General features: G+C 43.5%; 1 protein-coding gene across 2 annotated transcripts in view; it reads right to left on the reverse strand.

Moving 5' to 3' along the window:
• The window catches only part of PGM1 (phosphoglucomutase 1), a 277,935-nt gene that overhangs the window by 61,308 nt on the left and 189,850 nt on the right, over positions 1 to 26,777 (reverse strand). For both annotated transcript variants that reach the window (XM_085602392.1, XM_085602391.1), the window contains exons 7-8: positions 16,772 to 16,887; positions 357 to 492 (exon numbers count right to left, since the gene is read on the reverse strand). In XM_085602392.1, the coding sequence (XP_085458518.1) occupies positions 357 to 492; positions 16,772 to 16,887 (252 nt within the window). The remainder of the gene's footprint in view (positions 1 to 356; positions 493 to 16,771; positions 16,888 to 26,777) is intronic.

Raw genomic sequence — 26,777 nt, forward strand, 5'->3', positions numbered from 1 at the left:
TGGCCTATTGCGTGCTCTGTTTCTGAAATACACGCACGCACAAGCCAATCACGTAACAAAAAAGAAAAAGCACACGCACGAGCATGTGCAATTTCTATGTACAGTTTTAAACCCCCTACAAAAGGGCTCTCTCTACGCGAGCAGTGCTGCGCACTGCAGCGCAAGCCCTAAAAATTAGTCATAAGTAGTGTGCGCTAAATGGTCTCTTCGTTCATAGCGGATCATCAAAATAGGGTTGTAGGTGATCACGCTCATTACCCACAAATTATAATGAAGTATCATGAAGTAAAACATTTTGGGGAAAAATAGCATTTCTGTAGCCAAAATATTAATCAATCTCTAGTCAAAGGCTTTACCTGGTGAAGAAGTTTCGCCCATACTTCTGCCAGTGTTCTCGCGAGATATCCTCAATACTTTGTTTACGGGTAGCAATAATCGACAACCAAGCGAGGACAGCCCAGAGCCCGTCTTTTTCACGAATATGATCGGAGCCTAAAAAACAAAGAAACAAGTGAAGAGTTGAACAGTCTGCAAAGATGCATAACTTCAAATATGCAGAATAAAATACCCCAAAGAAAATGCCCGATTCCCGAAGATAAACAAACTTCATCAGCAGAATTACCAGTGGCTGCAAAGTGAAAATAACTATAGACTGCGAGACGAGACTAAAATGCTTAAGGGATAGGTTATTTGTAATCGGCAAATCAAAACTAAATATTTAGAATCTTAAGTCTCATACAAAAGCAAAATGTTTAACTCCTCGGCAGTTACCAGAGTCTAACAAAGTATTGTCTGACTACGTCTTGGAACCCTAGCCCCACACTGGCCCTGGAGCCCTAGCCCGACGGGGGTCTTGGAACTCTAGCCCGTCTGGGGCCTTGGAACCTAGCCCCACGGGGGGCCCTGGAACACTAGCCCCACGGGGGGGGGGGGGGGGGGCTTGGAACCCTAGCCCCGGGGGGGGTGGGGGGGGCTTGGAATCTAGCCCCACGGGGGTGCCCTGGAACCCTAGCCCCACGGGGGGGGGGGGGTTATGGGGCTTGGAACCCTAGCCCCGCGGGGGCTGGGGGGTAGGGTAATGTTGGCTTGTTTTACGAGAGGCCTCCTAAATTTGTGTTCAACTTAAAGCTAAAAATGGTTTTCTTAAAGTCCTGTGTAATAGAAATAAATATGCAGATTAAATCAAAGTGACAATTAGCACCACTATTTGAGGTTTCTTTTTTGGAATGGTGTACTCCTTTCACCTCGGAAGCGATTAATCGGTTTATAATTTCAAACTAATTCAATTATATAAAACACTAAAAAGGTGCTCACTTATTCTGATGAAATGCCTTACATGATTGGGGCTAACCAGCAACATACACACATACTTTAAGGGAGCCTAAAGTTTTATATTTAATTGGCTATATCCACTGCTTAATTTGTTGACAAATAAGTGCCCTCAGCGTGAGACCACTGCAGCTTGCCCCTGCTAGCGATGCCAATGACAGTACCAACATAACTAACTATCACGTCTACAAGTGTCACAATACGGACTATTCCAGGCCCCACAGCTATAATAGCTTGAGCGGCAGGTATCGGTCATTTTAATGCATAATGAATTAGAAAAGAACTGTTGTGCTCATCCCAAATTCAGGCAAACGGCGCCACCATGCGGCAGACTGTCACAAGTGCCAGTGTTGAGCCTCACGTGCAAAGCACCAGAAACCAGAGGCTCCAATTAAACACTGGCTGTACCCCCCATGGCACATAATGGGTTGACCTTGGTATCACATGCGCAACTTGTATTAAAAAAGCTGTTCCTACAGGCGTTATTGCTGATTCACATAAGAAGTCTATCGAGAGGGCTGGAAGGAGTGCACGGTGCACCCTATTATAAACAACTAGACCGTGTTAGAGTTGTACCTGCATCTCTGTGAAACTCGTGTGTAACGCCCAATAATTCACTCATGTATCAATGAGCATTTGTTGGGTTAAAGCGTATAACCCAACAAGTAGGAGTATAAATTAAACAAAGTACTGGTTCAGCACTTTTTTCATTTATACGCGAGTATACCATTGTTAATGCAAATGTGCTCTTAAAATGCATTGGTTGTTAAATAGAATAAACGCTGTCTGCGCTCATGTATGCCAAATGTGTTCAAAAGTTGCAAAAGAATAGCCAGGGAGCCTGAATCTGAGTAACCAAACTTACATCTTGCCTCCAAAGGTTACACTGCCTTCCCTGCATCTCCCCTCTAACAGCCGCACAGCCCGTGTAACAGATGTGCGGCCTTCCCTGCATCTCCCCTCCAACAACTGCACCACCCTGCCTGTATGGCCGTGTAACAGATGTGCGACCTTCCCTGCATCTCCCCTCCAACAGCTGCACCACCCTGCCTGTATGGCCGTGTAACAGATGTGCAGCCTACCCTGCATCTCCCCTCCAACAGCTGCACCACCCTGCCTGTATGCCCTGTGTAACAGATGTGCGGCCTACCCTGTATTTCCTCTCCAACAGCTGCACCGCTGTGCCTGTATGCCCATGTAACAGATGTGTGGCCTACCCTTCGTCTCCGCTCCATCAGCTGCACTGCCCTGCCTATATGCCATGTGTAACAGATGTGCAGCCTCTTATGCATCAATCAATCAATCCGGGGAATTGTAAGCGCGCTACTCAACCGTGAGGGTCTCAAGGCGCTGAAGGGAGGGGGTCCGCAGGTCTGATTAGCAGAAGAGCCAGATCTTAAGAGTCTTGCTGAAGGTGTTCAGGGAGGGGGCGCGTCTGATGTCTGCCGGTAGCTCGTTCCAGGTCTTGGCCGTGATGTGAGAAAAGGATCTTCCGCCTGCTCTGGCTCTGTAGATGCACGGAGTGTCAGCCAGTGCGAGGTTGGAAGATCAGAGGTTTCTGTTGGGTACCTGGAAGTTGATTCTGTCGTTGAGGTATTTGGGTCAATTGTTGTGTAGGCATTTGTAGGCGTGGGTGAGGATTTTGAAGGTGACGTTTTTATAGGTGTTGACTGATGTGTTTGTTCCGGGGGATGCCAAGGTCAAGTCTGGCTGCGGTGTTCTGTATAGTCTGGAGTTTGGGGAGTAGGGACTTGTTGATGCCGGCATAGAGTGTGTTTCCATAGTCCAATCTGCTGGTGATGAATGCGTGGGTGACTGTCTTCCTTGACTCAGGGGGGATCCATTTGAAGGTCTTGCGAAGTATGCAGAGGGTGTTGAAGCAGCTGGATGTGACAGCGTTGATCTGTCGGTTCATGGGTGATGAGTCGAGTACGATGTTGAGGTTCTTGGCGTGGTCTGAGGGGGTTGGTGGGCTTTCGAGGGCGGCCGGCCACCAGGTGTTATCCCATGCTGAAGGGGTGGTTCCAAGGATGAGGACTTCTGTCTTCTCGGAGTCGAGTTTAAGGCAGCTGTTGGTGATCCATACTGCAACGTCTTGCATTCCATTCTGGAAGTTGAGTTGTGGAGTCTCGGGTGAGTGAGAGGATGAGCTGGGTATCGTTGGCGTAGGATACGATGTTGAGGCCGTGTTGTCGGACGATGACTGGGAGGGGGGCTATGTAGATGTTGAAGAGGGTCGGGCTTAGTGATGACCCCTGTGGGACTCCGCAGCTGATTTCTGTGGGATCGGAGAGGAAGGGTGGTAGTCCGATTTTCTGGCTTCTTCCCGGGAGGAACGGTCGGATCCAGTCCAGGTCGGTTCCTTGAATGCCGGCGTCGTGTAGTCTGGTGACTAGTGTGCGGTGGGAGACAGTGTTGAAAGCCACTGGCAGGTCGAATAGGATGAGGGCTGCTGAGTGGCCTTGGTCGAGGAGGGTGCTGCGAGTAGGGCGGTCTCGGTGCTGTGGTTGCTTCGGAACCCGGATTGGGACGGGTTGAGGATGGCGTTCTCTTTGATGAATCGTGTCAGTTGCCTGTTGACCGTTTTCTCTGCCACTTTGGGTGCGGAGGGGAGGAGCGAGATGGGCCGGTAGTTCTTGAGGTCGGTGGGGTCGGCTGTGGGTTTTTTGAGCAGGGGCCTGACTTCTGCGCACTTCCAGTCGTCTGGGAAGATACCTGTTTTTAAGGTGGTGTTGATGGTGCGTTGCAGTTCGGGTGCGATGGCGGCTGCAGCTCTGTGGTAGATGTGAGGAGGGCAGGGGTTGGTGAGGCTGAAGTACTATGCTCCGGTTGAAGTGTGGTCAAATTTGGTAAACCTTTATTACAACCTTGAGCGTTGTTAACGGCTCTTCTTGTAGCTCACGCTCGTGAGCCGCTAGAGTCTGCTCTCGCGCATCGGATCCAAACACGTGTGTCATCATGCTGCGCACGTCACTTTGTGTATGTCTCACCACCACCGTTGTTTTCCTTCACAACGGCCACACACGGAAGATAAGCTTAGTTTTTCGCCACGTTTTCACGTGTCTGACTCTGATGGTTTCCTTCAACTTAACTGTAAGAATTTTAAAGGGCATACAATTCCATGTATTTTATTTTGTCTAAATACCGTTTCATTCTGCCGGCATGTCTGCAAAGTCTATGGTCAACCCCCAGCTTTTCTTTGTGAGAAAGGTGAACCTCTACTTCCATGGAAAAGATGGAAGTTATTGGATTCCTACCTAGTGGCAATAGGTGGTGTGAAATTCTCTGCACATAGGAAACAAGCCATTTTACTTCACAGTTTGGGAATGGAGGGCTGCAATATTTATGAAAGCATTGATGAACTGCCTATTGGTGGGGGAGGGGAATGGTGAACCTGGAGATGTTTATGAGATGTCTATAAAATTGCTCGAAGCTTACTTTGGTCCACGGATTAATGTTGTGCTTGAACGACAAATTCTTTATGAGAGTCCAAGAACCCAATCAACAGGTTGAGAATTACATCACTTCTTTGAAAACACTGCAACGTACTTGCGAATTTGGCGACTCGACAGACTCCTTAATCTGTGACCAGTTAGTGAGATGTACCAACAGCTCCAGAGTGCAAGAGAAGTTTCTGTCAAGGAATCCCTCACTTAAGGAAGCTATTGCTATTGTGGGGGGTGTAGAGAATACTTCCGGTTGGGTCAAGGAAATGAAGGCACAGAAACCTGTGACTGAGAATGCTTCCACTCCCAGTAGCATTCACGAAGTAATTCATAAAGATATTCCGCAAGACGCGGTTGACAATGTCTGTAAAGTGGTTCAAACACCTAATTGTTATGCAAAAAATTCCACTTGTCACAAGTGTGAAATTAAGGGTCACTACACCAGAGTTTGTAGATCTGGTGGGAAGATGCGCACTGTAGAAAGTGTAGAAACCATAAAACACAACCCAAAGACGGTGGTGTAGAATGTAAGAAGTGATGATGTGGTGGACGCTGACTCCATAAGCATGCCAGAGTGTGAGGTTGAGATTGATGGTAAAGTGTTTGTCGTCGCTGATTCAGGTTCTCCCTTCACGATGGTGGGCAATGAGTTGTGGGACAAGAGGTTTCCTGACATCCAACTTCTCCCTCCTGATATTAACCCAGTAAGCTATGGTGGTGCACATATTGATGTTTCTGGTTATACTGTTAGGATGATATATTTCAAGGGAAGGAAAACCATTGGCAAAATCTATGTAGCCAAACGAGGAGACAATCTCTTAGGTTGGAGACACCAAAGAGACTTGGGAATAATACTCAATCCAAATGCACGTAATGCCTCCGACCAGGTCATGGTAGTAAATGATGGTGCTGGCACCAACACATTCTTTGATGAGTTTCCTCAAGTGTTCAGTGACAGACTTGGATTGTTGAAAGACTTTGAGCATTGTATTATTCTCAAAAAGAATGCTGTGCCATGTATGCATAAAGTCATAAGGATTCCAAATATAATGTTGGGGCCCCTGAAGGCTGAGCTTGATAGACTTGTGGCTCTGAATATCAGATCGAGTCCTCGGAATGGTTGGCACCAGTGGTTTTGGCCCCTAAGGATGGTGGAAAGAATATCAGGATGTGTGTGGACTTAAGAAGCCTGAAGTGGATATGGGTGGATCGTCAGCCTCTTCCTAACATTGTTGAGTACATTACCATGTTGTGTGGTGTAAAAGTTTAGTATGCTAGATCGGTCTTCAGCATATCACCAACTACCCCTCCACCAGGACTCTAAACATCTCACATCCTTTGTGATGCCGCTGGGAGCGTTTTGTTTTGTCAGGATGCCATTTGAATTAGCCTTGGCAGCTGCTTGTTTCCAGCGCTTCATGAAGATGGTTCTTGGTGATATGTCTAACATCTTGTTCTTCCAAGATGACATCTTGATTTATGGTAAGGACGACAGAGAACATGATATTGTGCTGAGAAATGTTCTCATGAGATTTTCTGATAAGAAGGGTCCTGTCAACAAATTGAAACAGAGGATTGGTTTGTCCTCTGTCACTTATCTAGGTCATGTCATCTCTGGGAAGGGTATTCAACCCAAACTGGAATTGGCCAAGAGCATGGTCAACGCTCCTGCTCCCACTGACAAGGAGCAAGTCAGGTCCTTTGTTGGGCTTGCTGAATTCTACTCAAAATTTATCACGGGTTTTGCGACCATTGTTGAATGCATTAGGGTTCTGCTCAAGAAGAGAACCCAATTTGCCTGGGCTGATGATTGCAATGCAGCTTTCAGTTCGGTGAAATGCGCGATTGGTGATATGCCTACCCTTGGTCATTTTGATACAAGGAAAAATAAAAACTATCCTCACCACAGATGCCAGTCTTTGTGGACTTGGCGCAGTTCTTACACAATTGGATGGTGGTGAAGAGAAGGTTGTCGCATTTACGTCTAGAGCATTTAAGAAAGCTGAACAGCGATATTCCTGTATTGAGAGGGAGGTGCTTGCCATTGCCTGGGCAATTAGACACTTTAAGTTCTATCTGTGGGGAATACCTTTTGTGGTAAGGTCTGACCATCATCCCTTGGTGCAAGTGTTCTCTTGTATGGAAAGTGAAAGGTTGACGCCTAGGTTGAAGCGTTGGAGTGAAGGCCTGGAAGAGTTCAATTTTCAAGTGCAATATCCTGGTTTTGCAAATAAGGCTGCGGACTGTTTGTCCAGGTTACCAATTGAAGGCAGTGGTGAGGTTGGGGCTGCTGAACCCATGAGAATTTGTTGGGTCAGAGAACCTGCCATCACAGATGATGAATGGGTGGGAGTCAGATCTCAAGATGTGATATTACCAGTTGTTGCAGACTATGTAGTCAAAGGCTGGCCGGTGTACAAGAATATGGATTCTGATTTGATGCCTTTCTGGTCTATTAGAGATGATCCGACATTGTTTCAAAATTAATTGATGCTTGGTGAGAGGGTTGCACCCCCCTGTAATTTGAGACCCAAGCTGGTAAATCTTGCTCATGAGGGGCATTTGGGAAGAAGTCTTACAAAGGCTCAGCTCCGTGAGAGGTATTGGTGGCCTGGGACGGACCACCAAGTAGAAGAGGTGGTCAAGGAATGTGCTACGAATGATAAGTCTTGGGTCACCAGTTCTGCTCCTCTGTCCACAGTGGAGATTCCATGTGAGCCTTGGACTAAGTCGGGTTTAGACCTTATGGGCCCGTTTGAGTTGTTGGGCCCTTCCGAGAGGTTTGTTATTCTCTTGGTGGATTACTCGTCAAAGTGGGTTTCCACTAGATGTGTGAGCACTGCCAGCACTAGGAGGATTTTGGATTTCCTCAAAGATGAGTTTGCCAGTGAAGGTATTACCGAGTTTCTGGTCACCGACAATGGGGTGCAATTCACTTCTCAAGAAATGCAAGACTTTTTGAAAGATTTTGGTATAACCCATCAGAGAACAGCTCTTTATGCACCGCTGGCCAATGGCCTTGCGGAGCGCATGAATAGAGTGGCTAAAGCTTGTGTTCAAAGAGCCTTGGAGTCAAGGGTTCCGCTTAAAGACGTTTTGAGGGACACCTGGTGGGCACATCGTACCACACTCAATTGTGTTATGCAGAGTTCTCCATTTCATCTGTTGAGGGCTAGGTTAGCCCACTCCAAGTTGAACCCTGGATGGCTGCCTTTGAAAGATGGTATTTATTTAGATAAGGAGGATATTGATGCTAGGATTAAAGCTTATCAAAGGATATATAAGGAAAGATATCATTTCAAGAAATCAGGGAAGGAAAGATCATGGAGTGTTGGTGAGTGGGTGATGGTAAAGAAACCTAGGTGGCAAAGAAAGGGCGTTACTGAGTTTGTGGGTCCTTTAGTTATAACTTCCATCAAGAGGAATGTGGTCACGGTGCACAATGGTGGTAACTGGAGTATGTCACGTCTTGTGAAGTTCAAGGGTGAAAAATCATTATACCCTTCATGCTCTGGTGCTGTTTTTCATAAATCCAACTTGTCAAAAGCCAATTCTCCTTCTACTGCTCATGACAGAAGCTGCAGCCCGTTTATCAGGGCGCATACCATAGAGCAATGCTAGGTTTCTATACACTTCCGGCTGCGAGAATGTCCTGTCACAATGGGTTTCTTCAGTGACGCCAGTGGGCAGGCGTTGCATTGTTAATTCCACATCATCAATAAATGCAAGGTTTTTTTCACCCCTTGACTGCTCTACTGATGTATAGGCATCATATAAAGGTGTGCCACATATGCCATACATATAAATCTTTGGCTCAAAACAGATATCCTGAGGCAAGCGTCCCTCAAAAAAAGCAAGTACCTGGCATTGAGCAGACACACTGACTGTCAACGGGTTAAATGAGGAAGAGCAAGGGGTGGCAAGTAGAGGTGGCCATCTGGCATGAAGGTCAATTCTGAACAGTGACTACAAACATTCAGGACAAAGGGTCAAATTCAGGACAAAACTTCAGGATAAAAGGTCACTACAGATGCAGCGAAGGAGGTCAAGCAAGAAAATGAAACCAAGTAAGAAGACAAGACACATAGGTCCACACTCTTTGGTTTCTATAACACTGCGCAGATTTGAGCAAACCTTGATATGTAACTGGGCTTCTTTAAGGGGTAGAAAACAGAAAATCTATGTGCATTAAACAAAATCTGACAGCTGATACAAGGAGCAATATTTAAAGGGTTCTGCCCTTCTATCATGAATGATGCCAGAAGTAGTGCTCCGGGACTGGGCAGGAACTTCGAGGTGATAGGAAAAAGCACTATTCGTTTTTTTTTCCCTTTTGAAAGAGTACTTTATGATTTTAAATCAGCCATGACAGATTTCAGAAGTTCTTGGTTTCCAAAAGGAAAGGAAAAGAAATCCAAGCATGAATATTTCAAATTAACCTGGATCTGCAATTCCGCTGTAACAAGTTCTACTACACACCTATTGCCTTGAACCATTCCGGCGGTGGCAAGAAGCTGAACTCAAATCAAGGAATTCATTTTAACCATGAGACATTTCATCTGATGGTAGGCAGGAACGGGCATCAACTACCACAACAGGTGGTAGGGTCTGCATCAGACATTAAAGCTGATGAAGAGCAGTCTTGTTCCATGTATCACTTTCTGGGTGATACAAAGCAGCTTGAATGTGGCTCTTCTGGCAAACTCTAACCAATGGAGGACTTTCAAGACAGGGGAGATTTAGGCTTGTGGCTTTATATGTAAGAGTAGTCTGTCAGTAGAGTACTGAATCCGTTGTAGTCTGTTCATAGTTCTGAAAGATGATCTGTGATAGAGGCTATTGGCGTAAAGCTCACTCGTGATGCAGGCAGCTCCCGCAGGTTTACATGATACATCACTGTCCTCCTCTGCCTGAAAAGTTCAAAGTAGAGCACTAACTAGGTGAGGTCTACTAATCCAAAGGAGCAATCCAGGACAGGACAGGAAGAGCGCGGCTGCATGTCATTTAGCAAGCTTCCAAAGACTTCATCATTTTGGCAGATCAAGGAGTTGAGAAAGAGGGGGGGGGGACAATTTGCCAACAATAAGACAGTTTGGTTAAGTTGGGGAAGCGTAGATTAGAGCACAGATCTCAAAACTCTATGGTCAACTGATTTGCTACATCTCTTTATATCAGACACAACATCTTAAAATCTACTTTAGTGAGAACGAAAAGCAAGCATATTAAAAGGTAGGGAGATGCCAATAGATTAAACAACCTGGATTCAGCAAAGAAAGGGGTTTTATTTAGATCTACAACATCCCTTGGGGATTCATCTGGTCCAATATCACTGTAGTAGTTCCTCAGGACTCCAAAAGTATCAAACAGAATCATCCTAATTTTATTGAATTGCATATGCATTTATATAGCATTTACTACCCCTGACAAAGTGTCAAAGTGCTTTTTAGGCGAGTAGCATGCTACTCCAGAACCCAACAAAGGATTAGTGGTGAATTTGTGTAGGGAAATATGAAAATAATTTGCGCGGTGGACATGTTAGACTGTTTTTGGGATTGAAAAGGAGTAGTGAAGAGATAGAAGAGGAAAGGGTCTAGAAAGGTTGTTTTTTTTAAGTTTATAGCAGTAGGAGATGTTTGGGATAAGTAAAGGGGAGGCGGAGGGGGGGGGGGGAAGAGTCAGAGGGAAGGGTTTAGAAAGGGTTGTATGGGAGATATGAATAGTAAAAGAGGTAGGGGGATGATGCAAGGGGGGTAGATGAGGGAAGAGTCTAGAAAGGGTTATTTTGGGGATCATAGTAGTAGAATGGGGTTTGGGATGAGTCAGAGTGGAGGTAGAGGATATATTGAGAGGTATAGGGTGAGAAATAGGGTAGTGCATTGGAAAGAGTAGTATAATGAGGTTTGAGATGAATCACTGAGTAGAGGTAGAGGATATATTGCGAGAGGTATAGGGTGAAATAGGGTAGTGCATTGGAGATGCTAAATTAGAAGCAAAGTAATAAATATAAAGATATACAAGTACATAGAGGGTATACATGTATAAAGAAGGTAATATATGTAGATTTAAGTTGTATTTAATAAACTCAGACTTTCAAGTGTTGCTGTACTTTAAGTTTGTTTCATTATTTAATTTTTTTGTAATTCAATAGTGAAGAAATTGTAGATAGGTATGATAAAATATTAATTTATGCAGTCACCTATATACACATATTAAACATAGCATAATAGAAGTAATATGTACATTTCTTAAGCAGAACTAGCTAATATCTATATATTTAGAAACTATTATTAACCCATTTATACAAAGCAATACACATATATAGATACACATCTATAGTCCAAAATGCTTATATACAAAGAGCTATCTATGCTGTATATTTGTTTGAGTATGGTGGTTATGTGGGGAACGGTCAACTCTTGATTAGTCTTCTGAAGATCAGGTAGTTATCCGTGGATGTTATGTTTGGGGGTAAAGGGTTTCATAGTTTGGTTGCTTTAACAGAGACTGATGTGTCACCTATGGTTTTTTTCTTGTATGGTGGGATTTTGAGGCAAGGTGCCAATCTAGAGCGGAGGTTACTTTGTTAAATGTATTTGGTGATTTTATTCCCGATGAAGAGCAGTCTTGTTCCATGTATCACTTTCTGGGTGATACAAAGCAGCTTGAATGTGGCTCTTCTGGCAAACTCTAACCAATGGAGGGCTTTCAAGACAGGGGAGATTTAGGCCTGTGGCTTTATATGTAAGAGTAGTCTGTCAGTAGAGTACTGAATCCGTTGTAGTCTGTTCATAGTTCTGAAAGATGATCCGTGATAGAGGCTATTGGCGTAACAGAGTTTAGACAGAACATGAGATAGTAGCCTGGACCGTGTGTGGAAATCTCAGGTGAGGGAAGATGTGGTGCAGTGTTATTATAGTAATGACGCTTGATCTTGCTAGTTTGTATACTTGGACATTTATTGATAGCTTGGAGTCTATGGTAATATCGAGGTTTCTTACTTCCTTTGATACTTTAGCGGCGTTCCCAGAACATCAGGCGAAGAGGTGAGTGGGTCATAATTTTGGCAATCGCCACACATGAATAATTCAGATTTGGAGGCGTTCAATTTGAAATGGCTCCATGTCATTTATTGATCCACGGCTCTGAGGTAACCAAAAATGTAAGAGTTTCCAATGTCTTTCAGGAGTTCCAATTTAAGGAGTTTTTGGGTGTCATCTGCATAGTTATAGCATGTGAGGTGAAATTGATTGATCAGTGCCGGTAAAGAGCTCATGTAAATGTTGAAAAGCATGGGTGAGATGATAGAGCCTTAATGAACCCCTGCTTTTGTGAAGTACGGTTTGAAAGAGAAAGGGGGTTATGGATGACATTAGTTCTGTTGTGAAGGTAGGATGTGATCTAGTCGAGATCAATCCCCTCTATGCCGGCCTCGTGGAGTCTTTGTATAAGAGTGTCATTGTCGACCGTGTCAAAGGCAGCTGAGAGGTCCATGAGAAGTAGAGCAGCAACCCCGTTCTGGTCAATTGTGTTCTTAAAGTCATCCCAGATGGCAACGAGGGCAGATTCTGTGCCTCTTCCTGGACGGAACCCTGTTTGGAAGTCTGAATGTATGGAATTATCTTCAATGAATTGAGATATCTGGGTGAATGCTGCTCTTTCTATCACTTTGCCCAGGAATGGTCCATTTGTAATCGGTCTGTAGTTGTCAGGATTAAGCGGGTCCAGGTTTGTTTTCTTTAGTAATGGGCGTAATTGCTTTCCTGACTGGCCAATATAAATAATCCTCACTTTAGGCTTGCAGAAACCCTATTTTTACAGACTGCATTATCCCCCAAGGTTCCCCCTCAGGCCACATCTATTGGCCTTCTAGCCCATCCTTGCACGTTGGTACTGCCGTAGCAGAAAACATCTCGCCTTTTGTGCTCAAGTACTGGAATTTTCTTCTCCTGGAGATTATATTAGTTTTGAAATGATTTAGAATTCAAACACAAGCAGTTCATGCCGTGGACACATTGGGCTTAACCCAACTAGTCTGGTCTCAAACACACAAGGCGGGGCATGTTTTTTCTGTGGACTGACCACTTTACAGTCCCTTCTATCTTTTAAGCAAGAATCTCCTCAGGCAGGTGTAGCAAATAATTGCATTATGGGCCAAATGTAATTCTACTCAAGTTTAACAGGTCTTGCAAAATGATTTTGCTCCCTATACATCTAGCTTAGGCACAAATGTTGACACAGAACATTTTAATGGCTGGATTACATCTACATTAGATACGACTGTCCCATGGTCTTACAGGTATATGTTCTTATAGGGCTATTTCCGCTGCTCAGCAGTACAGTGGTCTTCAGTCAAGTGCCTGTGTAAACATTTGAATGGCTATGTAAGAAACTATAATCCAGTTGAAAAACAGGCACACACAGAGGAACTCAAAGTTTACACAAAACTCTGAAGAAAGTCCATTATTTTTGCAGATATTTCTTCAATAGAAATATTTAAGAATGTAAATAGCCTTTTCCCTCTCCTCCTAGTTTCCCCCTCTATGCCTTCCTCTATGAAATTGTAAATCTAGCTCTCATTTTTGAAGAGAAAATTCTGTATGTATCATTTTTGTAACAATGAGGATCCTTCATTAACAGATACTGAAGTATCTTCTCCGTCCCTTAGCTATTACCTACTCTCTGACAATTCTATATTGCAAAGCTCTATACCACCTAGCACAGGTGGGTACGATTAAGTCTTGTACACCTAATTATCTCAGTCTCACACATATCTTTAGCCTGGTACTAGAATCTTTAGCACCACAGCTTCTCCTCCTTTGATGGCAAAGTCAAAGGTGCATCACAGTGTCGCTTATCTGGAAAGACGGGATGGTTATCCCATGCTAAAAAGATCTACAGTGTATTCTTCTATACTTAGAAACTATCACCCCTTTTCTCTTCTCTCTTTTCCGTCCAGATCGTAGAGAAAAGTTAATTCTCTGCTTTCATAGAATGGAACAATGTCCTGGACAACTCACAACTTGGCTTCTGTCCTCTGCACAGTACTGAGTTAGCCTTACTTGCCGTCAGAGATGATATCCATATGATGCTGGACAGAGAAGGGAGCAAAGCACTAGCTCCATTAAATCGTAGCACTGCCTTTGATACCATCTCCCACTCAGTCCAAGGATTTGTTCCATCAGCGTTCAAGATAAAGCACTCACTATGCGGTTCTCTTCTTTCTTGAAGGATCACTTCCCACAGGTTGACTTGTCACCATTTTGTTCTCCATCTAGCCTTTAGTGTGTTTTCTACAAGTCTTGTTGCTCAGCCCTGCACCTGTTAAGATCTAACTTACTTGCCTGGCTGACCTACTTTGCAGGGTTGTTTGTTCCCTATTGTCCTATGCAGAGCACGCACAGTTTATACTCTCTTTTGCAGATCAGCCTCTGCTTCTGCCTGCAGCTTTCACACTTGCTGGTCTGCCCCGGATCAGGAATTAGAAACAAAACACTGAACCTAAAAGATAAAGCCGAGATGCTTTTCTTTGGAGCAGCCTCCATCATATGGTACCCCTCTTGCTGGTCCTCAAAACTGGGTGAGGCCCAATTTCCTAAAGAGTCAGGAAAAAGGAATACCTCAAGAGCAATCATGGATGCCTTTGTCTTTTACGAAGCTTGCTTTAGAGCTTCCCTATGGTGCGATACGAGATACTCCCTCTGCTTCTCTCAGACACTTGCAGTTAAGTGGTCCAAGTGATTGTCTTTTCAGGCACAGAGTAATGTACCTCTTTACATCTCTGTTTGCCCAAAGATCATTACGTTGCATGTTACCAATTCAGAATCCTTCTGCAAGGCTCATACCAAGATTTCTTTCACACAATACCATTTCTTCTCGTCTAGTGTCCTGCATTGGTTGCCTGTGAAGCAACGGCTGAATTTTAAAGCCATGTGCATTTTTCTCAGAGCATGCCATAATGGAAGCCCGGCTTCATTTCAATCCATAATCAATCACTAGATGCCCAAACAGATACTATGCTTAGATGAAGCTGCTCTGTTAAAGGTTACGCTTATTTCCCAATCCAGACAGGGAGAGAGAGCCTTTTCATATGTGGCCCCAATCTATGGAATTATCCCTCTCAAGCCACCCACTCTTGACCACCCTTTGAAAGATAGATCCTGCATCTCTTCACAAGAGGAGACAAGCTGAATACGTTTAACCTAGACACAATTAAAATGTTGATCTTCTGGTTACACACAAGTAGATGCTCTTTAACCCACTAGGGTATCCTACCGTTATTTTATGGGGACAGACAAGGTTGCAGTCGGTGGAACACACCCTGCTGCCACCCAGGCTTACCTGGACGAAACAAGCCTCTCTATTTCAGAGACCTGTAGTATGTTAACACAACTGATATATCTCCTCATTCCATTGCGGCTCAATCCCGTGGGAAAGGGAAACAGAGAAAAAAAAAAAAAAAGAAAAAAAAGAATGCAAGAGCAAGAAAGAGCAAGAAAGAGAAAAAGAGAGGGAGAAAAAGAGAAATAACTGACTTAAGCCACTGTTAAGAACCAAGGGAAGAGACGTAATACTCTAGGCACCAATTAAATTAAGAACAAATGCCGCCTGTTCTAGGAATGATTACGGACAAAGCACATGTTCCCAAAATAATGGATGTTCCGTAAAAATAGCAGACAGGTCATAGTCACTTGCAGGGCCCCAGGAATTATGCAATTCTGTGGCCATGGCATTTTCTACATAACTATTGGTTTCCTGCATTTGTCACATTATCCTGCCACATCTGCAGCTTTTAGCAAAAAAAGAAATTCTAGGTCTACCCTGGCAGGGGTTGCCAACCAGTACAGTAGCTTGTGAGCTACTGTAGCTCTCCAGCTACCTCAGAGAAACTCACCTGTGTGCATCCCAGTTTATTAAATTAGAAAGCTTTTTATGGTTGAATTAATATACGTAGAAAAAAATGGAGATTATACAACACTAATATTAGTAGCTCTCTATTTGTTTCATTGAAGATAAGTAGCTTTAAGTACAGAAAAGGTTGGAGACCCTCTAACGGATCAAAAGTTCAAAAAACATGGTGGCACGATCAGTGGAAGGTCCTTCGCGAAGGTTGACTCCTCATCTTTCAGTTGCTTTTTGCTGTATTTGTGTGTTACACAGATCCTAATAAAGTGAAATCTTTTCTCAGACAGTGATAACAATGAAGTAATACCGTCAGAAAATATGCTGCATTACGCCACATAATTTGCCTTTTCTTGCTGCATAATTTAGTCAACTCTTCCACATAAGTGGTCCTCCCCTGCGCATCCAGTGGTCCTGGTCACTGCCAACTCACAAGTAGATCCATCTCACTCAAGGAAAGAAATGTTAAAACAGACAAATGTCTGGAATTTCTTTTAATATACAAGAGGTTTATAAATTAGATGTTCTAACGGAAAGGTGTTTAGCAAACCCACAATAAATCTGTTATTTCACATTTGGTTGAACAAATGTGCTAAAAGCCACACTGAGGCCGCCTTTGCTTTTAATGGAAGACATAACCATTACATAGATCACACTGCCTGGAGTTGATCTCATTTCAGTAATTGGGGATTCAACTATGTAAATATATTTCCTACAAAGAAAACACTAGAAGTGTTATTCTGACCACCAGAGTTGCAAAAACTAGTTCGGAGCTGCAGTTTACGTAATTCCCCCAGGATCCTCTGCAGGGCAAGCGGTGGGGCCTCCCACTTCCGGCTGAAGCCGACGAGTGCGCCTTTCTGTGCAGGGGGACTGCTCATTTCAAGACAACATGAAACCCGAGACACTGACATTGTACATGTAATTTAATATACACCACTTTTTTACTTGACATTAGAAACAACTTGAACAGTTACTCAATATCATCTAACGCCAGCATGTACTTGTGTTTTGAACTAAATTGTTCATTTAGGTGAAATATTTGCAGTAAATAAAAATCTTATGCATACAGGTCCAGAAAAAATGGCAGCACTTACCAGTACCAAAACTTTCCTCTCCACAAAGGGACAATTTGTTTGCATCCATCAAATTTCCGAAGAATTTCCAGCCTGTTGGGGTTTCATACAATGCGATCTTTGTTGCTTTGGCAACCCTGGTAAAGTAGAAGGTGGAAATGGTTTATACAACTGTGGACTGGCACACTGTGGGCTTCAAGCAGCAGTTTACCTCAAGGTGTAGGATAGAATCTGAAAACTCAAGGGATTCATCAGTTTGTAAAAGTTTTAAACATGCAACAACAAAACCAATAGGCTTGTGTTTTGTATAGTGCATGTGCATACAAACAGTGTACTGGTACTAAAACACCTTGTTTTACTATTGCTTTAAATAAAACAACAATAATAAATAAATAATTTGGCTCAAAGTGAGACCCTCAAATGGGAAATAATTAACGACACAAATGGCGCGGAGATTCAATAGCCCCACTCTGAGCTCAACATAGACCTTCAGTGGAAGAGACTTATAGGATGACAAAATTGACAGGTGTACCTCAGTGGCTGGAAGAAGCATGCACATGTAGATGTGTGGTCTGCCACGTGCAATATTGTGCACATGTTACACAGCCTGGTTTACTCAGACAGGAGTAGATGACTTGCAGGGGACATTAATGATTTTAATAGTGGATTCTTTTAAGGATATACATATCATAAGGGTGGCTAAGCACACCAACATGCACATATCAACACTGCAGGAGCACAAGTCCATGAGGCGCGGGGAACACTGGTGACGCACCACAGATGGGCACGGAGTGATGCACCACTAGAGGACACTGGGCGATGTACTGTGGAGGGACACAGGGTATGTGCATTATTGGGCACAGGGAATTGTAAAACAGGTATTTGGCAATGAGGAGTGTGCGGAAAAATGTTGCTGTGCCCCATGTCATATGTAACATCTTCATCCAGTCCAGGATTTTTATGCCAGCAGGGGTTAGCATGCTAGGTTATTTAAGACAAAGGATAATAGTAACACTAAATCTATAAGCCCCAAAATGTTTGCCAAAGTTCTAGTGGCTAAAAGGTGTCACACATGACATGGGCCACTTTCCAGCTATGCACATGAATGGACGGATGACAATTGGACTCTTTTTTTGCTCTTAATATTTTCTCTGCTTGCTGACTGGTCAACAGTCTGAACCAAAAGTGTCTTTCAAATAAGTTATTTTTTCCATAACCCTTTGACCGTAATCATTTAAAACTTGTATTCCTTCAGACAAACAATTACGTCTAACAAATCATTGTAATGGGATATGCAAAAGGCTCAGTTAATGTGCCTTACTGTTCCAGAAAGGCACCACCTCACTGGAGTTATTTATATGAAAACTGGATTTCTTTTTCACCACTGAAAAACCAAGGAATGTAACAAATGCTTCAAAAAAAAAAAATACAGTGAAGAAGCAAAAATCTATTACTGCAACAGGATACCACAACTCAACCAACTGCTTAGCCAGCAGGTCCGCTTCTCACCGTGGCATACACTGGGTTTTACCTCCATTAGGATGCGGTACTTCTGAATGTGGACATAAAAAGTTTAAGCCTATCTTTGAACGTAGGACAAAAAAACAGGTTAGCAATGAACACCATGTATAGTTTTAGCCGAATGAGTATAGATTTTTCCTACATTAAAATATTTGCTATATCCAAGTCACTGAGATCGGTTTTATTTGATGAAATAAAAGTCCCAAATAATTGCCCTCTCTCAAGCTGTATAGCGTGTATAAGAAATAATAGGCTCACAGGTATTTCACTACTTTTCTATTGATAGAAAAATTAAAACAAATATTAATCTTTCGTCTTCGGTAGCCCGGTTTGTGGTGGGTACTATATCTTCCCGCAGGTTCCTCACCAGATTATTCCCACGCAGCAGACTAGATCTGGAAACCTTTTCACTTGGCAGTACCAGCGCCACTAGTAACCATTACACAAGTTAGTTGCAGCACCGCTGACCCAGGAAGGGACAACACTGACCTACATGTGGTGCCGACTTGTATGCTGGCATCAGTTCATGGTTGTCCATGTCTTAGACACCGGTCCACCACCCCCTTTGGTTTTTACAGACTTCTTCGGATTTCTAATGACACTTGTTCGGCAGGCTAAATCAAACGTCACCAGCTGAGGTTTTGGGGTTTTAATCCGGTCAACAGCTTTGTAAACAGATGTCCCTGTCCAAGTAGCACAACATCTGCATGTGGGATCTGGACTGGATCATGAACCCCAGATATGGGATTCCTGTGTCTCCATGCAAACGAAGGCCATCAGGAGCAGGAGGTTAAGAGGTTCCTGGCCCAGCCCAAGGATGTAATCCTGTGCGATCGTACAATCCCCAGCCAGGCTAAAATCTTCTAGACATTATTCGGGAGCAAAAGATGTGAAAAGTGGATTTAAGTATTCCACCATCAGCTCTCAGCGGTAAGTGCGAACTATTATCAAAATGTGCAGGGGCTGTCAGCCACATACCCAAGAGGAGGATTAAACTTTTATACACAGAAAAGATTGGGGCAAGGATTTCAGCAATGTTGGATCTAAACTCATAAATGTGTTTCATCCAGGAACTGACGGGATCAGTTTGGCTTGGATTCAAGACTCTTCTGTGTATCATTAATCAGTCTGTGAGCCTCAGTGATGGTACTTTAACAGACGGTTTTACTTTCAGCGTTAGTTTGGTTTTCTTTTCGAGTCTCAAAGTACATTTGGATTCCCATAATTTGGTATTGCAGGGGTTTTGCCTACAGTAAAAAAACTCTATGGCTTTTGCTCCAAGTACTTACGTTCCCCACTCAATACTCTTACTTGTCACCCCTTACATCTATCTGCTCATGGGACTCAGCGGGTGCATGCAAATCTCCTGTTTTTGGTCATAGTGTGTAGATATATCTGCACAAGGGTGTGTGCATGTCAAGTCAGAGACAAGAAGGCATGTGCCTGACACAGATGGGACATAAACAAATCCAGGGGCACTTCCTACCTAAGGCGTCAGTGAAGCAGCTACTACTTCGATGAAGACCGGAGGGTCAAAGTGGTGAATTTGTTAGGGCATCAATGGATGCGGATGAGTGGTCCTAGTGATCACATTCAGAAGTTAAGAAATCTCTTGAGTGTAATAGTTTCTTTGAGTAATATACTGCAATTCCTGGGTTTCGCGTTTGCATTGCAAATCGTAAAATGTAACAATTTTGCAAAAAACAATACTGAGACACTTGCGGTGTTTATAAGTAATGCCCAGGGATAAAAAGTTAAGTTAAACATCAGCATTTGTAGAGTTATGTCAGTAAGTAATTGATTAGGTTTAATAATAAAAATATAAAATAACAGAAACATTAAACCAATCAATATTCCTTTGAAATAATAAGAGCACAATAAAATAAATAAGCAAGTTAAAATTCTCTCAGATCTAATATTACAGTCCTGTTCCTCGACAATGTAAAATCTTGGACGGACATAAGATTATTTTACTATGACAAAGTTACACAAAATCTAGCCGCTTGGCATAGGTCTGTGATTTGCTGAAACTGTTGAAACAGTGCTTAAGAGCAACAATGCAAAGTCTAATATTCTTTTAAAATAACAATAAAATTGGGCTTTCCTGGTACATTCCTGCAGAACATGTTCTGTGCCAGTGATTCCCGTTTATAATCAGCACCTAAAAAAGTATGGCATTAAGTCTGCAAAAGGAATATGCCACCGAGGTGCTTTTATGCTTCAACTTCGCCAGATGGGATCTTGATGAACCTTTCTCCGTAAGCCATATGCCCAGATTTATAGCATGAGGAGTACCTTAACTGGCATGTACCTGAAAACCATATTATCTTAGTTCTCATTTGGAATTTTTCCCAAAATTATTATACTGCACTTAGATGGATTCAGTTCTAGCTTTGTTTCACAACTGTAAACGTCCTTTATTCAGAGCCCTTCGTAGCCCTATGTATGTATGAATGGATGAATGAATGATCGATCAAGGAGAATAAGGTCATCTGCATACTGTAGAATTTGAAGATGTGGTTTCAGGATCTTTCGAGGAAATTATCTTGCATCGACAAGGGCTGTCCCAATGTCTGCAGTGTAAAGGCTGAACAATAGAGGGGAAAAGACACAACTCTGCTTTAGGCCCCTGCTCGTATAGATTTTGCAACACTAAACCCTTTTCCAACCTTAATCCGAACCCAGGCCGGAGAGCAAAGGGAGATTATAGCTTGAAGGAGAGTGGATACAATACCCCAAGCTGGCAACTTCCTCCACAATATGTGATGAGCGATCTTGTCGAAAGCATTAATATAATGAATAATACAGGCATACTGTGGAGGGCCTTGAGATTCTGTGGCTTGATGAACTAAGTAGGCTGTTATTACAGTGTTGCCAATAGTGCTACAGTTTGGTATAGATCCAGCTTGGAACAATGGGGGTGAATTTGTGTTAATAGCCCAGGTTTCAAGTTTTTGTAATAAAATCTTTGCATAGGCTTTGCCTTCAACATCTAATAAAGCAATTTGATGATAGTCGAAGTGTCTTATCTGCTACCCTTATTCTTGTCAAAATGTAGGATTGACAACTGCCAAGGGTTCACAACTGAATGTTAAAACAAGCATTTACAATGCAATGGTCTCGGCAATATTATAGGTAGAGCTATTGGTATTGCTCATTATTTTTTATCATTTTTGTATCCCTAAATAAATGGCATTGTCATTTCTATTGGCATTAGTTTTTTTTGCATATGTGATACCTATTGCATTAGCAGAGAGAGAGTGAGGTAGTGAGATAGAGAGAGAGAGCGAGGTTTTGAAATAGAGAGTGAGGTAGTGAGAGAGAGTGAGGTAGATAGAGAGTGAGGTAGTGAGATAGAGAGTGAGGTAGTGAGATAGAGAGAGTGAAGTAGTGAAAGAGTGAGGTAGTGATATATAAGCATAGAGTGATGTTGTGATGTAGTGAGATAGAGAGAGAGGTAGTGAAAGAGAGTGAAAGTGAGTTAGTGAGATAGAAAGAGTGAGGTAGTGAGATAGAGAGTGATTGAGGTAGTGAGTGAGAGAGAGTAAAGTTGTGAGGTTGTGAGCTAGAGAGTGAGGTAGTGATGTTTTGAGAGAGAGAAGATGTAAGATAGTGAGGTAGTGAGAGAGTGGAGTAGTGAGGTAGAGAGAGTTGTGTAGTGAGAGAGAGTGAGGTAGTGAAACAGTGATGTAGTGAGGGAGAATGATGTTGTGAGGTAGTGAGATGTAAGCAGAGTGGTACTGTTCCTATTTGGTATGTACGTATAATAACCTCGAAATCTGTGCACGTTAAAAGCGCTGTTAAAATTAAATAAATCTCTGTGAAAAGTGCACGAAAATAAACAACATATTACAAATACAGGCTAGCCTGCCATTACTCAGCATTATGGCAGTGGGTGGAGGGGGGAGGTGTGCTGTGCAATAAATTGGCGCTAACATTAATGGCGGCAGCACAATCAAAATATAAAGTCTACGTAAGGCGCTAAATTTTCTATGCAGCACAATTAAAATTTAAAGTCTTCGTACTGTTCCTGTTTGGTATGTACGTATAATAACCTAGAAATCTGTGCACGTTATAAGCGCTGTTAAAATTAAATAAATCTCTGTGAAAAGTGCACGCAAATAAACAACGACGAAATGCACTTGCACGTATTTTATAGAATGTGTTGGTATTTAATGAAGGTGTGCATTCTGGTTTATTTAGAGTGCATTGTAAGGTATATGTAAAACCACGCATTAAACAGTAAACGGTACCGGGGCAACATTCCTTGGGGGGCGAAAGGCATTATAAAAGAACTGCCCCGGTCTTGGTAAGGCTCGCGCCAGACCTAGTGAGGCTTAGTAAACATGGTGTATATATATGTGTCAGGTAGGAGTTTATAAAGGCAGCCATGTTCTTCTCAAACATAACCCACGCTAATGAAACACATTACAAATAAAACAAGCGCCCAATTGCCCGAAACTCCGAGATATGTTAACACATTTGTAATTTCCAACTTCGAATGAGTACCGTAAAAACACGTGTCATATACAAGTGCTCCGTCTGTCTATCCAAATGCGCCCTGATCTGCAGATCGCACTAACGTAACACCGTGAAAAGGAAAGTCCATCAGGCATAGTGTTAGATCAGAGCGGAAGAGACAGTCCTGAAGCTTGCAAAAGACAGCTCCCCTATTCAAGACAATACTGCGCTTTCCATTTCATCCCAAACTATGCTGGAGAGCAACAGACAACAAATCACAAATTAGGAAACATCACCATTTATTCTATTCAAAGAACACTCAAAACACAGAAAAATGACGGGGGATTTCACACTTAAGAAGAAACATGTTTGATGCTTATGAACGTCACGTTCTCCCAACACCCCTGACGCAACCGTTTCTGGAATGCCGTGCTCAGGGAGGATGAACACACAGTGACAGCAACCGGTCAGCAGACGGCCTGGCACCCTCTGCCCCCACGCACACTCCCCGCTCGCGCCTCTTTGGGGCCGGGTCAGAGCGTGGCAGAGGTGGGTAGCTATGGCCCACAACGAGGATGGCACTGAGATGGTCTCACACAGGGGCTGGTTCAACAGACAGCGCGCGCACGTACACGCGCACACTGCTGGGATTCGTCGACACTGTGGTGTGTGCACCCTGCATAAGCCACGCACACAGACTCCAGGATATTAAATGACTGCATTTTAATGTGTATTAAAAAAAGCGCAACGTAGGACGCAAAAGGGTTACGGAGTCTTTGTCGTTCAAGATTCTGGAAGTTATTTTTTTACATATTTGGGAGTGAGATAGATCAGGAGGGGGGGGGGTGGCTTTTCATGTTCACAAAGTATTTACCATCCGCCCCCCTCACTACGGACATGCGAAATGCGTGTGCCCGGCGCAGAGATCGCTCTTTTTAGGCACCCACGAAAGGTGCCCTGCATTTAAATACGGAGGCACTTTCCCCAGTCAAACTCCACACAAATACCCGTCAATAGAAAACACACTTAACTACAAAAGAAAACCGAGTTTATTTCAATTGAACACACAATAACAAGCACACTGCTGCCTTTCTCCGAGGCGAAGCAGAAATGCCTCGGAGAAACGCAGCGGCGGTTTCGGATTCGGGGGCGTGTTTCTTTCTCTCCTCTTGCCATTGGCAGGAGGAGAGAAAAACATGCCCAAAAAGGGCGTGGCTAAAAAGTGGAAAGAACAGCACGGAACACGCCCCCGAATCTGAAAAAGACGGAGCCTATTTGGAGGGACGGCTCTCTCCTCCAATGGCTGGCCTCCGTTTAGGAAGCCAGCCAATGGAGGAGAGCCAAAAAGAGAGGCGGGCTAAATAGCCACTCTAAGAAACATGAAATCTCCGGACTTCCGGTTCTGCCTTCGGCAGACCGGATGGTCCCTCGACCTAAAAAGAGGCCCTGAACATGGGGGTCAGCCATGATTCCCAGTATTCATTATCCGATTTAAACACGGAAGATGGAATACCATTTACTAGGGGTGGGCGCAGGGCCGGACTGGGAACCATAACCGGCCCTGGCAAAGTGCTTGGCCGGTCCCCCGGATGGTTGGGGGTGCGTCCGAGCTGTTTGCCACAGCCGGTTTCGGCTGATTTAGTTACAGCTGCCGATATTGCAGCTATGCTGCAAAAACGGCCCTGTAACAAAATCGGCCCCTAGGGGCCCAAAACCGGCCCCCCAGCCCTGGCGGCCCACCGGGGGAATGCCTGGTGCCCACCACGGCCAGTCCGGTCCTGGGTAAGCGATAAATTCCTCTCTGTCACCAGAGTTTGCAGAGTTTTGCCCACTCAGTGTTCTGCTTATATGGCAGAGTTCTGGCAAAACCCCGCCAACCGATGCCCACACATGGCTCGCCAACGGTAAGTTTGTATTTTTGTATTTGGAATTTGTAACGAGCACAGCTACACAGAGCATCCTGGCGCAAGCCTGGAGGAAGGAACAGCAAGAGAGGACACCTAGATGAAAAGAAATGTCTTGAGCCTAAAAAGCTTGGAATCCTGAATGCTGCAGAGATCCAGGGGGAGAAGGGTCCAGGCCATAGATGCCCTGAGAGTGAGGGAGCTCCCTCCCATTCTCTTGAGGCAAAATCTTGTGACAAAGGAGAGAAGCTGCGTCGCCGAGCGTAGCTGCCTGGTAGGAACATAGAACCTAATGCGCTTTCTCAGGTAAGCAGGGCCATGTCCATATAGAGCTGAATGACCCAGGACCAGGGATTTAAACATAATCCTCTCTGGTATCCGCAACCAGTGAAGATCACACAAAAGTTGTCTCACACTGGTCTTTATAGGGACATTGAGAAGTGATCTGGCTGCGGCATTCTGAGCCACCTGTAAATTCTTCAGACGGTAGCTATGCAAGCCTACATAAAAGGCATTGGCGTAATCCAGGCGCGAGGATACCAGTGCACGTAAGTTGGCAAGGAGAAATGGCATCTCCTAGTGGTATTTTTGGGCACTAGGACGTCACCCAGTGAGATTCTCTCAATACGAGTGATCACAACAATTCGCGGCGAGAAAGCTGTCGCTCTAGTAGGATATCTACTCGAATTGCAGGAAAGCAGCAGCCCCCTCTGGTGCACGGCATGGTGCAGTTCGCACTGATTTTGCAGTACAGATCATGCTTCCGGTGCTAAAAATCAGTGCAACTGTTGATTCCACCTGCAGAACTCCACAGAATCTAGTTGTCCCCACCTCTGCCATTTACCCCCAGGGCCCCATTCGACCTTTCTCCTTTTAGCACTCTAACTCTTTTTGGGTTAAAGAGGTTATCACAAGATTCTTTGATATTGTTTACACTACTATGATGTTGAGTATTCATCTCGGGGGGTGGGGTTTGGGGGGGGGGGGAGGGGGAGAACTGGTCATCATAATAGAGTTGCAAGATTTAATTCTCCCAAACATCCATAGCCATTTTGGTTTTTTGTGGCAGTAGGTCCTCCCTGTCTAAATCATTGACAAGGTTCCAAAAACGACCATCTTTACTGCTTCGGTAAATGCAGATTTTTAACCATTGACCTTCGATGCATTTGGTCTCTTCTTCCCACATTATCTTTTTGTAGTTTAAGTACCTGGTATTTCTCTATAAGGGAAGGATCAGAAATCCCCTTCCATTTTTCTGTATTCCCTGAAGCTGTGTCTTGTACATCAAGAGCTCTCGTGTATACCATTCATTTTTATTTTTGCAATTGTGATTTACTCGTCTATTGATGTTCCAAGCAACAGGAGGCGATGAAATTAAAGTGCAGGACTTTGAAGACCTTTATGAAGAGATTGAATCAATTCTGGCCAGATTGATAAAATGGTGCTCAGCAATGTTGCCTCAGATAGCTTTTCCTTCTATAATAAAGTTTCCTGAGACTTTTTCCACCTAAGCAATTTCTCCTCGACGTCGGACAACCATTTGAGTCCAACTAGTTTGTTACTCATTTAACCATAAAGAGGTGGGATAAGTTGGTGGTGCTTGAGGGTACAAAATTAATAGTGGTTAATGTAGGGCTATGATCACTTTCCGAACGCTGCGAGGGAGAAGTATCTTAGATATATATGTATAAATCCACAATATATCCTCGGCCCAGTGGTTGGTGAGTCATTCTGCTTGCAGCAGGGAACTTACTGCAAAGTGTCAAGGGGACCACTGACAATCTTGAAAGCTGATCAGCAATTTATTTTCCCAATTTATTTTCCCAAAGGATTATGCTTGAATACATTTATTCTGAAGGCATTGTGTTTATGAGCTGCACAGAGCCATCTTTATTCAGTAGTGTGAGAATTAAGTTACCGATTATCACATCAAAGTGTGAAAAAGTGCAAATTACTGATTCTAACTCTTATAAAACGTATTTCACTGCTGCTTTTTTATCAATGTTGTGTATATTGAGATAGAAAAATGAGTTACCTTGAACTCAATATGTAGGATACTATTAGTAAAAGTCTATCATAATAGCTTGAAAAAAAGGACACGTCAAGTTTAGCAGTCTCCCTCTTGCTTTTATAGCAGTTGA

Source organism: Triturus cristatus, chromosome 4_2 (genome assembly GCF_964204655.1).
Source record: "Triturus cristatus chromosome 4_2, aTriCri1.1, whole genome shotgun sequence".
NCBI lineage: Eukaryota > Metazoa > Chordata > Amphibia > Caudata > Salamandridae > Triturus > Triturus cristatus.